This window comes from Microcaecilia unicolor, chromosome 2 (genome assembly GCF_901765095.1).
Source record: "Microcaecilia unicolor chromosome 2, aMicUni1.1, whole genome shotgun sequence".
NCBI classification, from domain to species: Eukaryota; Metazoa; Chordata; class Amphibia; order Gymnophiona; family Siphonopidae; genus Microcaecilia; species Microcaecilia unicolor.
The window spans coordinates 10453111-10470921 of NC_044032.1; the positions used below are offsets into that span (position 1 = coordinate 10453111).

Sequence of the window (17811 nt, forward strand, 5' to 3'; positions counted from 1 at the left end):
TAGGTCGGTTTTGGGGTAAGTCGGTGGTAGTCTCCCCAAAGTCGCCCATTTCTCATTTCTTAAAAGGAGTTAGCCTTTGGCCACTGGTTACATTGATCTTTCCAAGTTGGGACCTTAATCCAGTGTTTTCGGCTCTCACGGGGCCTCCGTTTGCACCATGGCAAACTTGTTTTTTGAAGGACTTAACCCTAAAGGCAGTGTTTTTTTGTGTCTATTGCGTCCTCTAGGAGAGTTTCGGAGGTGCAAGTTTTTTCCTGCAGGTCTCCATTTCTACAGTTTTCTAAAGAGCGAGTGGTCCTTCTCTCTCTCAGTTTCATCTGTCACAGTTGGTTTTCTTCTTGTTCTGGGATTGGTCTCAGGAAATCTGGACTGACCCTACTCGACTTTTCGCCCATTAGATTGTAAGCTCTTTGGAGCAGGGACTGCCCTTTTTTCTTAATCTGTACAGCGCTGCGTAACCCTAGTAGCGCTCTAGAAATGTTAAGTAGTAGTACACATGAGCAGTAGACATTGCATGCTTTGCATGGTAAGAGAGTGCTTAAACGATATCTCGCAGTCACTGAGGTTTTTCGCCGCTAGGGGTTTTTTTAAAGAGTTGATAACTTCAGCCTACCTCTCGGCAGGCAAGGCAGTCCCGGAGGCTAGTAATGCTCATTCCACTACAGCACAGGCAGCGTCTTCCACGGAGTATCCCTTGATGCCTCCCGCAGAGATTTGTAAGGCGGCGACTTGGTCCTCTCTCCATTCTTTTTTCTATACATTACAGACTTGATGTTCATTTTTGGCAGGAGATGGTCTTTGCATCGCGGGTACTCACTGCGGCCTTGCTGGGGTCCCACCCGTAGAACTACTGCTTTGTTACGTCCCATCAGTCCAATCCTGGGCCGGTCCGGAGGGATGCTAAGGAAGGAGAAATTAGACCTTACCTGCTAATTTGCTTTCCTTTAATCCCTCCGAACCGGCCCAGGCCCCTCCCTATTTCAGTTTTCTGTCTGGGTTTGCATGTTCTATTTATTTGTTTGTAGAGCTGTTTTTTGCATGTTCTATTTATTTGTTTGTAGAGCTGTTTTTTGCTAGTTAGACAAATATAAAAAAAAAAAAAAAAAGAATCATTGATCTTCTGTTATGGCCATACCGCTGCTCTGGTAAGGGTATGTGGTGAGCCATTACAATGAGGCCATACCGCTGCTCTGGTGAGGGTAGTCGGTGAGCCATTAAGATAAGGCCATACCGCTGCCCTGGTAAGGGTATGTGGTGAGCCATTACAATGAGGCCATACCGCTGCTCTGGTAAGGGTAGGTGGTGAGCCATTACAATGAGGCCATACCGCTGCTCTGGTAAGGGTATGTGGTGAGCCATTACAATGAGGCCATACCGCTGCTCTGGTGAGGGTAGTCGGTGAGCCATTAAGATAAGGCCATACCGCTGCCCTGGTAAGGGTATGTGGTGAGCCATTACAATGAGGCCATACCGCTGCTCTGGTAAGGGTAGGTGGTGAGCCATTACAATGAGGCCATACCGCTGCTCTGGTAAGGGTATGTGGTGAGCCATTACAATGAGGCCATACCGCTGCTCTGGTGAGGGTAGTCGGTGAGCCATTAAGATAAGGCCATACCGCTGCCCTTGTAAGGGTACGTGGTGAGCCATTACAATGAGGCCATACCGCTGCTCTGGTAAGGGTATGTGGTGAGCCATTACAATGAGGCCATACCGCTGCTCTGGTAAGGGTATGTGGTGAGCCATTACAATGAGGCCATACCGCTGCTCTGGTAAGGGTATGTGGTGAGCCATTACAATGAGGCCATACCGCTGCTCTGGTAAGGGTATGTGGTGAGCCATTAAGATAAGGCCATACCGCTGCCCTGGTAAGGGTACGTGGTGAGCCATTACAATGAGGCCATACCGCTGCTCTGGTAAGGGTACGTGGTGAGCCATTACAATGAGGCCATACCGCTGCTCTGGTAAGGGTATGTGGTGAGCCATTACGATGAGGCCATACCGCTGCTCTGGTAAGGGTATGTGGTGAGCCATTACAATGAGGCCATACCGCTGCTCTGGTAAGGGTATGTGGTGAGCCATTAAGATAAGGCCATACCGCTGCCCTGGTAAGGGTATGTGGTGAGCCATTACAATGAGGCCATACCGCTGCTCTGGTAAGGGTAGGTGGTGAGCCATTACAATGAGGCCATACCGCTGCTCTGGTAAGGGTATGTGGTGAGCCATTACAATGAGGCCATACCGCTGCTCTGGTGAGGGTAGTCGGTGAGCCATTAAGATAAGGCCATACCGCTGCCCTTGTAAGGGTACGTGGTGAGCCATTACAATGAGGCCATACCGCTGCTCTGGTAAGGGTATGTGGTGAGCCATTACAATGAGGCCATACCGCTGCTCTGGTAAGGGTATGTGGTGAGCCATTACAATGAGGCCATACCGCTGCTCTGGTAAGGGTATGTGGTGAGCCATTACAATGAGGCCATACCGCTGCTCTGGTAAGGGTATGTGGTGAGCCATTAAGATAAGGCCATACCGCTGCCCTGGTAAGGGTACGTGGTGAGCCATTACAATGAGGCCATACCGCTGCTCTGGTAAGGGTACGTGGTGAGCCATTACAATGAGGCCATACCGCTGCTCTGGTAAGGGTATGTGGTGAGCCATTACGATGAGGCCATACCGCTGCTCTGGTAAGGGTATGTGGTGAGCCATTAAGATAAGGCCATACCGCTGCCCTGGTAAGGGTACGTGGTGAGCCATTACAATGAGGCCATACCGCTGCTCTGGTAAGGGTACGTGGTGAGCCATTACAATGAGGCCATACCGCTGCTCTGGTAAGGGTATGTGGTGAGCCATTACGATGAGGCCATACCGCTGCTCTGGTAAGGGTATGTGGTGAGCCATTACGATGAGGCCATACCGCTGCTCTGGTAAGGGTATGTGGTGAGCCATTAAGATAAGGCCATACCGCTGCCCTGGTAAGGGTACGTGGTGAGCCAGTACAGTGAGGCCATACCGCTACTCTGGTGAGAGTTGTCGGTGAGCCTTCATTAGAGCACGTTTTTAATAGTGCTCCCTGGTTGCTGGAATTCCTTGGGGCACAGAATGTCTTGTTCTTCTTGCTGCTTTGTTATTCAAATACTGAGGCTAGGGTCACGTGACCAGGGCTCCTATTGGCTCGCTAGAGTCAGAGTTTTTTTCTCAGTCTCCAATCTGCTGGAAGGCGAGCACAACCCATCAGTCCAATCCTGGGCCGGTCCGGAGGGATTAAAGGAAAGCAAATTAGCAGGTAAGGTCTAATTTCTCCTTTCCAGAGACTTACCCCCATGTCTTCCCCTCTAGCTCTACCTTGCCCATCACAATATTCAAAGTGACAACCAGGCAGAAGCCTGGTTAAATCATGTTGGGCAGCCCAGGAGCCAATATTTAGTGGCACTTAACTAGCCAGTGCCACTGAATATCTGCTCTGACTGCCACCGTGCTCACCAGTTAAGGTAGGCTGGTCTGAGGGCAGACTTGGGAGAAACCAAGAATCATACATGCACTGATGATATTCAGTTTCAATGCCTGGATAGCTAACTGGGCATGCAGGGCAGCATATAAAGCAGGGGTAGCGCAGGGGCAAGATTTCCCGGGCCCAGCCCCGGCCATAGAAAAAACACTTTTTTCAGTGATGCCGCTGCAGTGATTGAGAGAAACTACTCTGACAGCCACAGGTCTTTCTTCCTGCCGGGTCCCGCCTATGTGGAAACAGGAAGTTACTTCACAGAAGGTGGGCCACAACAGGAAGAAGGACCTATGGCTGGCAGAGCAGTCTCTCTCAATCGCTACTGCTGCTGCCTGCCAGCCAATGACTACTTTTTTGACGGTGCAGTGAGTAGGGTTACCATATGGCTCCAGAAAAAGGAGGACGGATTGAGCCAGCCGGGTTTTACTTCCATTGCTTTCAATGGAAGTAATTGAACCAGCCGGGTTTTACTTCCATTGCTTTCAATGGAAAGCAATTGAAGTAAAACCCGGCTGGCTCAATCCGTCCTCCTTTTTCTGGAGCCATATGGTAACCCTAGCAGTGAGGCCCTTATGACTGTTTGCCCCGTGCCTAATTTTGTTTCTCGGTGGCCTTGATATAAAGAAGTCCCCCTCTTGTCTCTTACCCCGCTAGTTCACCCTGTTAGATGCTTTTCCCCCTGCTTACTCCTTGTATACTTTTCTAAGCTTCCTATTCTGTATTTTATTTAATGTTTGTAAGCCACATTGTGCCTGCATGAGTGGGAAAATGTGGGATATAAGTGAACAATAAATAAAATAAATAAATAAATAAAGAAGTCCTAATTGTGTCCAGTTAGCTAAGTGGGTAGAGCACAGAATATCTGTCGTACCCACATAACTTCTGGGCGTCCCAAGGACCTGGATCTTCAGTGCCAGTGCCGTCTTGCCAAGGAAAAGGGCACTCAGAGATGGGATTGGCCTAGTGGTTAGGGTGGTGGACTTTGGTCCTGGCGAACTGAGGAACTGAGTTCGATTCCCACTTCAGGCACAGGCAGCTCCTTGTGACTCTGGGCAAGTCACTTAACCCTCCATTGCCCCATGTAAGCCGCATTGAGCCTGCCATGAGTGGGAAAGCGCGGGGTACAAATGTAACAAAAAAAAAATATATATATATATATATATCTTGCTTCAGTGCTGTCCCCTATATATATATTTTTTATTATTATTAATTTTTTCAAATTATTTACCCCTTCAGCCAAACAATAATTAGGATGGGTAAGGTCCAGAAATATCAGTCACTTCAAAACAAAAGTTCAGGAAATAGAATTAAATCTAAATTCACTACTCTTTAAAATACTTAATTGTTTAAAAGTTTCAGCGGGGGTAATAGCATCAGGATGGTGGACGTGAACAGGACAGTCATTTTCCTAAACTTCAAGCAACTTGGAGTCTTGACAAGATGACTCTGGATCCTGAGTGCAGAGAGATGATATGATGTTCCTGCCTGTCCTAGATTCCGTAGCTTCATTCACATTGCTTCTTTAGGGAGGCCAACCTGTTTCACACCATTAACTGATACGGCTGGTGCATTACAATCCAGTTCAAACTGCAGCTTGATAATTGGTTTCTCGCAGATCCAGCGATGCTGAATTCCACATTGCTGAGGAGACAGTCCGGCAGGAGTCACTTCTGCACAGGTCCAGCCAGAAAAGTCTCTAACGGAAGATCTGGAGTAAAATTTGGAAAATGAATAATAGGACTGTAGTGCCCTGCAATCAGGTTACTTCAGAGACTGCACAAGCTCATGCTGTAAAGCCTCTCCATCACTCCCATCTAAAAGACAGATATGTGCTGTAAACTCTTTCTCCTTCTTTCTTCCCTCTTGTCAGAGGTAGATATGAATCGCTTGTTTACTGTTTGCAAAAAGGACTAGGGGGCATGCAATGAAGCTACAAAGTAGTAAATTTAAAACAAATTGGAGAAAATATTTCTTCACTCAGTGTGTAATTAGACTCTGGAATTTGTTACCAGAGAATGTAGTAAAAGCAGTTAGCTTAGCGGGGTTTAAAAAAAGGTTTGGATACTTTCCTAAAAGAAAAGTCCATAAGCCATTATTAAAATGGACTTGGGGAACATCCACTGCTTATTTCTGGGATAAGCAGCATAAAATGTATTGCACTGTTTTGGGATCTTGCCAGGTATTAGTGACCTGGATTGGCCACTGTTGGGAACAGGATGCTGGGCTTGATGGACCTTTGGTCTTTCCCAGTATGGCAACACTTATGTACTTGGGATTCTGAATGGAATCTTGCTACTCTTTGGGGTTCTATGTGGAATGTTGCTACTCTTTGAGATTCTGAATTGAATCTTGTCACTCTTTAGGATTCCAGAATCTTGCTACTCTTTGGGGTTCTACATGGAATGTTGCTACTCTTTGAGATCTTGCCAGGTATTAGTGACCTGGATTGGCCACTGTTGGGAACAGGATAATGGGCTTGATGAACCTTCGGTCTGTCCCAGTATGGCAACACTTATGTACTTGGGATTCTGAATGGAATCTTGCTACTCTTTGGGGTTCTATGTGGAATGTTGCTACTCTTTGAGATTCTGAATTGAATCTTGTCACTCTTTAGGATTCCAGAATCTTGCTACTCTTTGGGGTTCTACATGGAATGTTGCTACTCTTTGGGATCTTGCCAGGTATTAGTGACCTGGATTGGCCACTGTTGGGAACAGGATAATGGGCTTGATGAACCTTCGGTCTGTCCCAGTATGGCAACACTTATGAGACAGCAATATGACAAATAAAATATACTTTTTAAAGGTAAAGACCTGAAAAATTATTGCATCGTCTCTTCTCATATAGTCTCACCTTATCTGTGTACCATCCAGCCATAGCCATGTGTTGCCCATCTTTTTTATACCAATCCACCAATTGTTATTTTGTGAGGAATTCATGAGCATCTGAAACTAGAAAGAACATTGCAATGATAAATCTAAAAAAAATGAATTATTATTATTAACATTTGTATAGCGCTACCAGACGCACGCAGCGCTGAACATCCAACATAGAGAGACAGTCCCTGCTCAAAAGAGCTTACAATCACTCTTTATATCCCAAGGAACAAGAGCCATCAGCCCTGTTTACATGGTTAATTGAAATGTAACATACTAACATAGTAGATGATGGCAGAAAAAGACCTGCACGGTCCATCCAGTCTGCCCAACAAGACAACTCATATGTGTAAACCTTACCTTGATTTGTACCTGCCTTGTTCAGGGCACAGACCGTACAAGTCTGCGCAGCAGTACTTCCCGCCTCCCAACCACCAGTCCCACCTCCCACCACCGGCCCTGGCACAGACCGTACAAGTCTGCCCTCCACCATCCTCACCTCCCAACCACCAACCCCTCTTCCCCCCACCTGCTCCGCCACCCAATTTCGGCTAGGCTTCTGAGGATCCATTCCTTCTGCACAGGATTCCTTTATGCATATCCCACGCATGTTTGAATTCCGTTACCGTTTTCATCTCCACCACCTCCCGCGGGAGGGCATTCCAAGCATCCACCACTCTCTCCGTGAAGAAATACTTCCTGACATTTTTCTTGAGTCTGCCCCCCCTTCAATCTCATTTCATGTCCTCTCGTTCTACCGCCTTCGCATCTCCGGAAAAGGTTCGTTTGCAGATTAATACCTTTCAAATATTTGAACGTCTGTATCATATCACCCCTGTTCCTCCTTTCCTCCAGGGTATACATGTTCAGGTCAGCAAGTCTCTCCTCATACGTCTTGGAACGCAAATCCCGTACCATTCTCGTAGCTTCTCCGCCCCAATTTGTTGCAAAATGATATTAAGAAACACAGGGCTTCCCAACTATACTGTCATAACCCCCAAACAGTTGGGTTTGCAGCATATCCACAATTACTATGGGTGATATAAGTTTACATATATTGAGTCTCCCATAGATGCTAAATAAATCCATCTTATGCATAATCATTGGAGATACCCTGAAAACCAGACTGGCTGCAGGGGCCGTGAGTACAGTTTGGGAGACCCTGAGGACTAGATTGAGAACCATATCATAATGGATATTAAATATATAGGTGCAAGCTACAGTGGGGGAAATAAGTATTTGATCCCTTGCTGATTTTGTAAGTTTGCCCACTGACAAAGACATGAGCAGCCCATAATTGAAGGGTAGGTTATTGGTAACAGTGAGAGATAGCACATCACAAATTAAATCCGGAAAATCACATTGTGGAAAATATATGAATTTATTTGCATTCTGCAGAGGGAAATAAGTATTTGATCCCCCACCAACCAGTAAGAGATCTGGCCCCTACAGACCAGGTAGATGCTCCAAATCAACTCGTTACCTGCATGACAGACAGCTGTCGGCAATGGTCACCTGTATGAAAGACACCTGTCCACAGACTCAGTGAATCAGTCAGACTCTAACCTCTACAAAATGGCCAAGAGCAAGGAGCTGTCTAAGGATGTCAGGGACAAGATCATACACCTGCACAAGGCTGGAATGGGCTACAAAACCATCAGTAAGACGCTGGGCGAGAAGGAGACAACTGTTGGTGCCATAGTAAGAAAATGGAAGAAGTACAAAATGACTGTCAATCGACAAAGATCTGGGGCTCCACGCAAAATCTCACCTCGTGGGGTATCCTTGATCATGAGGAAGGTTAGAAATCAGCCTACAACTACAAGGGGGGAACTTGTCAATGATCTCAAGGCAGCTGGGACCACTGTCACCACGAAAACCATTGGTAACACATTACGACATAACGGATTGCAATCCTGCAGTGCCCGCAAGGTCCCCCTGCTCCGGAAGGCACATGTGACGGCCCGTCTGAAGTTTGCCAGTGAACACCTGGATGATGCCGAGAGTGATTGGGAGAAGGTGCTGTGGTCAGATGAGACAAAAATTGAGCTCTTTGGCATGAACTCAACTCGCCGTGTTTGGAGGAAGAGAAATGCTGCCTATGACCCAAAGAACACCGTCCCCACTGTCAAGCATGGAGGTGGAAATGTTATGTTTTGGGGGTGTTTCTCTGCTAAGGGCACAGGACTACTTCACCGCATCAATGGGAGAATGGATGGGGCCATGTACCGTACAATTCTGAGTGACAACCTCCTTCCCTCCGCCAGGGCCTTAAAAATGGGTCGTGGCTGGGTCTTCCAGCACGACAATGACCCAAAACATACAGCCAAGGCAACAAAGGAGTGGCTCAGGAAGAAGCACATTAGGGTCATGGAGTGGCCTAGCCAGTCACCAGACCTTAATCCCATTGAAAACTTATGGAGGGAGCTGAAGCTGCGAGTTGCCAAGCGACAGCCCAGAACTCTTAATGATTTAGAGATGATCTGCAAAGAGGAGTGGACCAAAATTCCTCCTGACATGTGTGCAAACCTCATCATCAACTACAGAAGACGTCTGACCGCTGTGCTTGCCAACAAGGGTTTTGCCACCAAGTATTAGGTCTTGTTTGCCAGAGGGATTAAATACTTATTTCCCTCTGCAGAATGCAAATAAATTCATATACTTTCCACAATGTGATTTTCCGGATTTAATTTGTGATGTGCTATCTCTCACTGTTACCAATAACCTACCCTTCAATTATGGGCTGCTCATGTCTTTGTCAGTGGGCAAACTTACAAAATCAGCAAGGGATCAAATACTTATTTCCACCACTGTATGTCTGGGATTTGCAACGCCCAATGTGTGCTAATGGGCAGCATTGAGACATCTTTAACATAAAGGGGCGTAATCGAACGGCGCAGGCGATCTATTTTGGCGGAGGCGCAACAGCGGGCCTGAATCGTATTATCGAAAAAGATGGGCGGCCATCTTTTGTTTCGATAATACAGTTGGCACCGGCCAAATGCCTTGGATTTAGCCGGATTTGAGATGGCCGCTTTTGTTTTTCAGCGATAATGGAAACTAAAAGCGGCCATCTGAACCCTGGCTAAATCCAACGCATTTGGTCGTGGGAGGAGCCAGCATTTGTAGTGCACTGGTCCCCCTCACATGCCAGGACACCAACTGGGCACCCTAAGGGGCACTTCTAAAAATGTTTTAAAAAATATATAAATACCTCCCAGGTGCACAGCTCCCTTACCTTGGGTGCTGAGCCCCCCAAATCCCCCCAAAACCCACTCCCCACAACTCTACACCATTACCATAGCCCTTATGGGTGAAGGGGGGCACCTGCATGTGGGTACAGTGGGTTTTGGAGGGGTTTGGAGGGCTCAACACTTACCACCACAAGTGTAACAGGTAGGGGGGGGGGGATGGACCTGGGTCTGCCTGCCTGAAGTGCACTGTACCCATTAAAAACTGCTCCAGGGACCTGCATACTGCTGTCATGGAGCTGGGTATGACATGTGAGGCTGGCATAGGGGGTCGCAAAAAAATATTTGAAATGGTTTTTTTGGGGTGGGAGGGGGTTGGTGACCACTGGAGGAGTAAGGGGAGGTGATCCCCGATTCCCTCCGGTGGTCATCTGGATAGTTTGGGCACCTTTTTGAGGCTTGGTCGTGAAAATTAGTGGACCGAATAAAAGCGGCGAAATACTCGTCTTCCCCGCTTTTATTTTTTCCATTATCAGCTAAAGGTGGCCATCTCGTAACCATGCCCATGTCCCGCCTTTGCTACACCGCCGACACGCCCCCTTGACCTTTCGCCGGCTCCGAGACGGGAAAGCGGCGATGAGGTTGAAAAAGCAGCTTTCGATTATACCAATTTGGCCGCTTTTACGAGATCGCCGGCCATCTCCCGATTTATGGCCGGCGATCACTTTCGAAAATAAGCAGGATAGTAACATAGTAGATGACAGCAGAGAAAGACCTTTATGGTCCATCCAGTCTGCCCAACAAGATAAACTCATATGTTACTACTACTACTACTACTACTATTTAGCATTTCTATAGCGCTACAAGGCGTACGCAGCGCTGCACAAACATAGAAGAAAGACAGTCCCTGCTCAAAGAGCTTACAATCTAATAGACAAAAAATAAATAAAGTAAGCAAATCAAATCAATTAATGTGAACGGGAAGGAAGAGAGGAGGGTAGGTGGAGGCGAGTGGTTACAAGTGGTTATGAGTCAAAAGCAATGTTAAAGAGGTGGGCTTTCAGTCTAGATTTAAAGGTGGCCAAGGATGGGACAAGACGTAGGGGCTCAGGAAGTTTATTCCAGGCGTAGGGTGCAGCGAGACAGAAGGCGCGAAGTCTGGAGTTGGCAGTAGTGGAGAAGGGAACAGATAAGAAGGATTTATCCATGGAGCGGAGTGCACGGGAAGGGGTGTAGGGAAGGACGAGTGTGGAGAGATACTGGGGAGCAGCAGAGTGAATACATTTATAGGTTAGTAGAAGAAGTTTGAACAGGATACGAAAACGGATAGGGAGCCAGTGAAGGGTCTTGAGGAGAGGGGTAGTATGAGTAAAGCGACCCTGGCGGAAGACTAGACGGGCAGCAGAGTTTTGAACGGACTGGAGAGGGGAGAGGTGACTGAGTGGGAGGCCAGCAAGAAGCAGATTGCAGTAGTCTAAACGAGAGGTGACAAGGGTGTGGATGAGGGTTTTGGTAGATGTGCTACTTTATGTGTATACCTGACCTTGGTTTGTATCTGCCATTTTCAGGGCACAGACCATAGAAGTCTGCCCAGCACTAGCCCCGCCTCCCAACCACTAGCCCCGCCTCCCAACCACCAGCCCCGCCTCCCAACCACCAGCCCCGCCTCCCAACCACCAGCCCCGCCTCCCAACCACTAGCCCCGCCTCCCAACCACTAGCCCCGCCTCCCAACCACCAGCCCCGCCTCCCACCACCGGCTCTGCCACCCAATATAAGAGGTTGGAGCAAAGGTCTGTTGTACCCAGCATCTGTCTGTGGCAGTGGCCAGTCTATGTCAGTAGGAAGAACTGGGACATCCATTTCCTGTCTTCACTCCCAGAAGGAAGAGACAGCGATCCTTAAGTCTGTTTGGTTAAGAATTGTTTTTGGTAATTCTACACACATGCTGAGAGACGAATATTTCAGCACCATTTGGTAAAATTATAAAGAAAGTGATAGTATACTACTTACAATATCAACACAATATGCAATAAAACATTTTAATAGCATAGGTGGCAGGGAAAATGGTAGAGCACATCCGAGGACATGGATTACTGAGACCGAGTCAGCACGGCTTTTGTGTGAGGAAATCTTGCCTGACCAATTCTTTGAAGGAGTAAACAAACGTGGACAAAGGGGAGCCGGTTGATATTGTGTATCTGGATTTTCAAAAGGCGTTTGACAAGGTACCTCATGAAAGGCTACAGAGGAAATTGGAGGGTCATGGGATAGGAGGAAAAGTCCTATTGTGGATTAAAAACTGGTTGAAGGATAGGAAACAGAGAGTGGGGTTAAATGGGCAGTATTCACAATGGAGAAGGGTAGTTAGTGGGGTTCCTCAGGGGTCCGTGCTAGGACCGCTGCTTTTTAATATAGTTATAAATGATTTAGAGATGGGAGTAACTAGCGAGGTAATTAAATTTGCTGATGACACAAAGTTATTCAAAGTCGTTAAATCGCGACAGGATTGTGAAAAATTACAAGAGGACCTTACGAGACTGGGAGACTGGGCGGCTAAATGGCAGATGATGTTTAATGTGAGCATGTGCAAGGTGATGCATGTGGGAAAAAAGAACCCGAATTATAGCTACGTCATGCAAGGTTCCACGTTAGGAGTTACGGACCAAGAAAGGGATCTGGGTGTCGTCGTCGATAACACACTGAAACCTTCTGCTCAGTGTGCTGCTGCGGCTAAGAAAGTGAATAGAATGTTGGGTATTATCAGGAAAGGTATGGAAAACAGGTGTGAGGATGTTATAATGCCGTTGTATCGCTCCATGGTGCGACAGCACCTTGAGTATTGTGTTCAATTCTGGTCGCCGCATCTCAAGAAAGATATAGTAGAATTGGAAAAGGTGCAGCGAATTGCGACTAAAATGATAGCGGGGATGGGACGACTTCCCTATGAAGAAAGACTAAGGAGACTAGGGCTATTCAGCTTGGAGAAGAGACGACTGAGGGGAGACATGATAGAGGTATATAAAATAATGAGTGGAGTGGAACAGGTGGATGTGAAGCGTCTGTTCACGCTTTCCAAAAATACTAGGACTAGGGGGCATGCGATGAAACTACAGTGTAGTAAATTTTAAACAAATCGGAGAAAATTTTTCTTCACCCAACGTGTAATTAAACTCTGGAATTCGTTGCCGGAGAAAGTGGTGAAGGCAGTTAGCTTAGCAGAGTTTAAAAAGGGGTTGGACGGTTTCCTAAAGGACAAGTCCATAAACCGCTACTAAACGGACTTGGAATAATCCAAAATTCCAGGAATAACATGTATAGAATGTTTGTACGTTTGGGAAGCTTGCCAGGTGCCCTTGGCCTGGATTGGCTGCTGTCGTGGACAAGATGCTGGGCTCGATGGACCCTTGGTCTTTTCCCAGTATGGCATTACTTATGTACTTATGTAGGTTATAAGCAAAGGTGAAATATATAGATAGGTAAGAGAGTGTCGGAAAATAAGGTGACTAATTTAAAGAAAGTTACACATGAAGTCTCTCTGGTGATTAAATGTTATCTGAGCTAGGGTAGGAGTGGATAAACATGTCCTGCTCCAGTATGTGAAGCCCATGTCACTCCTTGTGTATGTGAGTGAGACTAAGAAGTTAGTTACTTTCATTAAAGGCCTGGTTGAAGAGCCTTTAACGAGGAGGTTGAAGAGGTTGCTATTTTGCACTGATTTTTACCAAGCTGCAATATACAGCCTGGAGCATGGTGATTCTGGAAACTCCACGAGGCCCATTTTAGTAGGGATACACATTCATCTGAAATTAGAGAATGACATGGGGACGGGGACCCGCAGTAACTGTGAAGATGGGGGCGGGGACAGAGCCCGTGAGGACGGGGACAAGCTTTGTCCCCATCTCACTTTCTACTTTGAAGCCTGTTAATGAACTGGACTGTTATTTACGTTTGATTGATGCAGAAGGCAATATTTTTAGTTTTTTGGAAAAACAAGCAAACATGCTGGCCACAACTAGGAAAATTTGTATGGGGGATCCTGTATATCCTGCTACCAACACATCTTCTCAGAAGACATCTTCTATTGCAGGAAGGACTGTGGAAGACAGGAGAGCTAGATTGAATCCTGAGATTGTTGATGACTTCTTATTCATCCATAGGTTAAAAAATCATAACAGTGCTTCATAGAGCATATTTCTCCCCTCTAGGGGATACAGAACGGGTTGTATTTTGTACCCCTGGACATTTTAACAGGGTGGAATAGGATTCCTTGGGGAAGTAGAAATCAGCTGCTGTTGGCAGGGCCGGTCTTAGGCAGAGGCGGCCGCATAGGGCCCCGCGCCTAAAGCCTTGCCTCTGCCTCGCCTCTCCGACCACGCTCGCCTGCCCTCCTCCCATGTCCCGCGACGCGAGTCTCCTCGTTCCCCTGCTGCTGCTCCTCCTCCCTCCAGCCACCCGAGACCCCTCCCCGACCCGCCAAACGACCCTCTTCTGCCACCCGACCCGCCCGCACCTCACCTGACCCGACCCAGCATTTTAAAAAAACCTCCAAGCGGCGGTGCCTTGTGTCTGAGAGGAGAAAACTCGCTTCGTAGTTGGCCAGCCTTCCCTCAAGTCCCGCCCTTGCGGAAGTTACATCAGAGGGCGGGACTTGAGGGAAGGCCGGCCAACGACGAAGCGAGTTTTCTCCTCTCAGACGCGAGGCACCGCCGCTTGGAGGTTTTTTAAAAATGCTGGGTCAGGTGAGGTGCGGGTGGGTCGGGTGGCAGAAGAGGGTCGTTTGGCGGGTCGGGGAGGGGGGGCTCAGACGGGAGGGGTCTCGGGTGGCTGGAGGGAGGGGGAGCAGCAGGGGAACAAGGAGACTCGCGTCGCGGGACATGGGTGGAGGGCAGGGGGGACGGGGGGGTTACTGGACATAGGTGGATGGCAGTTGGCAGGGGGGACAGGAGAGTCGCTGGACATGGGGTGGATGGAGGAGAGAGAAGAAATGCTGGACATGGATGGAGGCGAGGGAAGAGTGAGGAAGGAGATGAGGTGAGGGAAAAGGAAGAGAGGAGAAAAAGTGCACATGGATATAGAAAATAGGCAGAAGCTGGATCCACTGGACAGTCAAGTCTGCGGAGGACCCAGCTTTTACTTATGGATATAGAGCAAGAAATGAAGAAGAAAGGCGGAAAGTAAAGAAATAAATGAAAAGGAAGCCCTGGAAACGGAGTTAAGAGGACAGATAGCAGCAGAATCAGATACTGGGCCAGCATGATCAGAAAAACAAAGTCACCAGACAACAAAGGTAGAAAAAACTATTTTATTCAGGATTTATTAATTGGAATATGTCAGTTTTTGTAAAATGTGCATCTGTGATATTTTTCATGTAAGTTTTAATTTTTGTAGTATTGCTACATGCTGAGTCTGACTTCTTGAGGTAACTTTCCAGTTCAGTATTTTGCATTCATGTGTTTTTCGGGTGTGATCAAGGAAGGTGCAGTATTCTGCTAGCGTATAGTTTGAATCCCTTTTTGTTTTGTTTTTTCACTAAGTTGTGCACTGGTGTTTTAGAGCCAGGTGTAATTACAGTTGCCTTTCCACGCCACGCATAAGTTTGTAGCTCGTCCTGTCCTTGGAATTAGTGCTGTTTATGGTTTGTTAAGGTTATGAGTGTGTTTTTGCACACGTTTGTGTATAGTGTTTTGCAGTGGAGAGATTGTGTGTTGGCCTTACTAAGGTGGCACCAAACATCGGAAAGGGTGTAGAGCCTAAATCATGACACACTACCTCTAAAAGGGTGTTTTGTGGCTCTACATGAGAATTGTGATATTATGATCCCTTGCTAGCTTCATATTGTTGATAATCTGCATTTTCCGTATGGCTGGTATATTGGTGTATAAGGTATTAATTGTGACTTTTTTTTTTTTTTTACTTTTTTTTTTCTGTGTGTTGTCAGACAATTATGGATGACAGAGTCGGAGTCTTCTTGAGTCAGAGAGTTGTGGTATATATTTTAAAACAATTTTAATACCTTGGTGGTCTATATGTTTTTATATTGTACATTATATTTTACATATCACTTAATTTTATTGTATATCTTTTCATTTCATTTTTATTTTATTGCATATATGGGTTACAGAGTAATAGGGGAATTTGAAAGTACTGAATCTTTTCTTAATATTTTCCTTTATTCTCCTTTGTTATGAGAATTGGAACTACTAATTGTAGTGGACTTGAACTGAATAATTTCTGGGGAGGGGGGGTTTCATGATAGCATTGTGCTTATTATTTCAATCAGTTTTTTGTACAAGTTTAGCTTTATTTGTCTTTATTTGAAATTTCATAAATAAAAAAAATGTTCTAAAAATGGAATAATCTTATCAATGGGGTGGAGCTAGGGTGGGGGCGGGGCTACGGTGGGGGTGGGGCTATGGTGGGGTGGGGCCCCACCAAATTGGTCTGCATAGGGCCCCGCACTTGCTAAGACCGGCCCAGGCTGTTGGAGTTGGAAGGGTAGAGGGTGGTAGTGGTGGGAGGGTTATTATAGCTGCTCATTGTTATTATTGTTTTCTGTTTGTAATTTATACACAACAGTTGCACAGCATATTGTTCCTTTTTATACTTTAATAAAAAGATTTAGATATAAAAGCATGTGTCTGAGGCTTCTGCAGATGATTACAGAGCCCATGGGGGTGGGCAAGGGCCAGAACCTGGGGGGACGGGGCAGGAACGGAGACAGGGCTGACGGATGGGGTGGGGATGGAGACAGAACCCACGGGGATGGGGTGGGGATGGGGACAAATTTTATCCCCATGTCATTCTCTATCTGAAATGATATTTTCCATGTCATTTTTCTGGAAACAGGAAAAAATATAAAACTGGTGTTCTCCGTGGTTCAGTGTTAGCACCAGTCCTGTTTAATCTATGTCTTAGCCCTTTTAGAGTTACTTTAGGTGGTCGTCTATAGTGCAGTGGCGTAGCTACGTGGGGCCTGAGGGGGCCGGGGCCCCCGCAGATTCACCCCAGGACCCCCCTCCCGGCGAACCCGCCCCCGCCGCCGCCTACCTTTACTTTTGCTGGCGGGGGATCCCACTCCCCGCCAGCCGACGTCTTCTCAGACCTTCCTGCTCTTCAATTTGTTTGCTGACGTCCTGCACGTAATTGTACGTGCAGGACGTCAGACTCAGAGAACAGTTCTGTTCTCTCTGTTCTCTGAGTCTGACGTCCTGCACCTACAACGTGCAGGACGTCAGCAAACAAATTGAAGAGCAGGAAGCGACTGAGAAGAAGACGTCGGCTGGCGGGGAGTGGGATCCCCCGCCAGCAAAAGTAAAGGTAGGCTGCAGCGGCAGCGGGTTCGCGGCGGGAGGGGGGGCGGCAATGTCGGCGGTGGGGGGGGCGGCGCCGGGGGGAGGGCTAAAATGTGCCCCTCCCCCCGGGCTCTGGACCCCTCTCCCACGGAAGGCTGGCTACGCCCCTGCTATAGTGCGCTCTGGAGCATGACAGCTGGCCGGGAGCACAGTACTGTAATTTTAGGGGCGTAGGCCACAGTTGGGGGTTTCCCCTGGAGGCTAAATAAGGCCGTTCTCCACATGTTCACAGTCACTCAGATATCAAATAAATACAAAGCACACAATAATAGGCAGATTTCAAACAATCAGGGACACGTATAGCAAAGGCAGTTTAAAAGAATCCAGGGAGTAGGGAAGGGAATTAGATTTAGAAAAGGTACAGAGAAGCGTGACGAAAATGATAAAGGGGATGGGACGACTTCCTTATGAGGAAAGGCTAAAGCGGCTAGGGCTCTTCAGCTTGGAGAAAAGAAGGCTGAGGGGAGATGAAATAAATAAATAAATAAATATGATAGAGGTCTATAAAATAATGTGTGGAGTGGAATGGGTAGACGTGAATCGCTTGTTTACTGTTTCCAAAAATACTAGGACCAGGGTGCAAGCAATGAAGCTACAAAGCAGTAAATTTAAAATGAATCAGAGAAAATATTTCTTCAGTCAGCATGTAAGGGTAAACAAACATGTGGACAAAGGTGAGTCGGTTGATATTGTGTATCTAGATTTTCAGAAGGCATTTGATAAGGTCCCTCAAGAAAGACTACAGAGGAAATTAGAGGGACATGGGATCGGAGGTAGTGTCTTACTGTCGATTAAAAACTGGTTGAAAGATAGGAAACAGAGAGTAGGATTAAAAGGTCAATATTCATAATGGAGAAGGGTAGTTAGCGGAGTCCCTCAGGGATCGGTGCT

The 17811-nt window shown here is 46.9% G+C and overlaps 1 protein-coding gene across 3 annotated transcripts in view; it reads right to left on the reverse strand.

Moving 5' to 3' along the window:
- Nucleotides 1-4729: 4729 nt before the first annotated feature.
- Nucleotides 4730-17811, reverse strand: part of LOC115461805 (C-type lectin domain family 2 member E-like) — a 38502-nt gene continuing 25420 nt past the window's right edge. For all 3 annotated transcript variants that reach the window (XM_030191850.1, XM_030191849.1, XM_030191848.1), the window contains 2 exons: nt 6353-6450; nt 4730-5207 (listed from right to left, as the gene is read on the reverse strand). In XM_030191850.1, the coding sequence (XP_030047710.1) occupies nt 5009-5207; nt 6353-6450 (297 nt within the window). In that variant the 3' untranslated portion in view covers nt 4730-5008. The remainder of the gene's footprint in view (nt 5208-6352; nt 6451-17811) is intronic.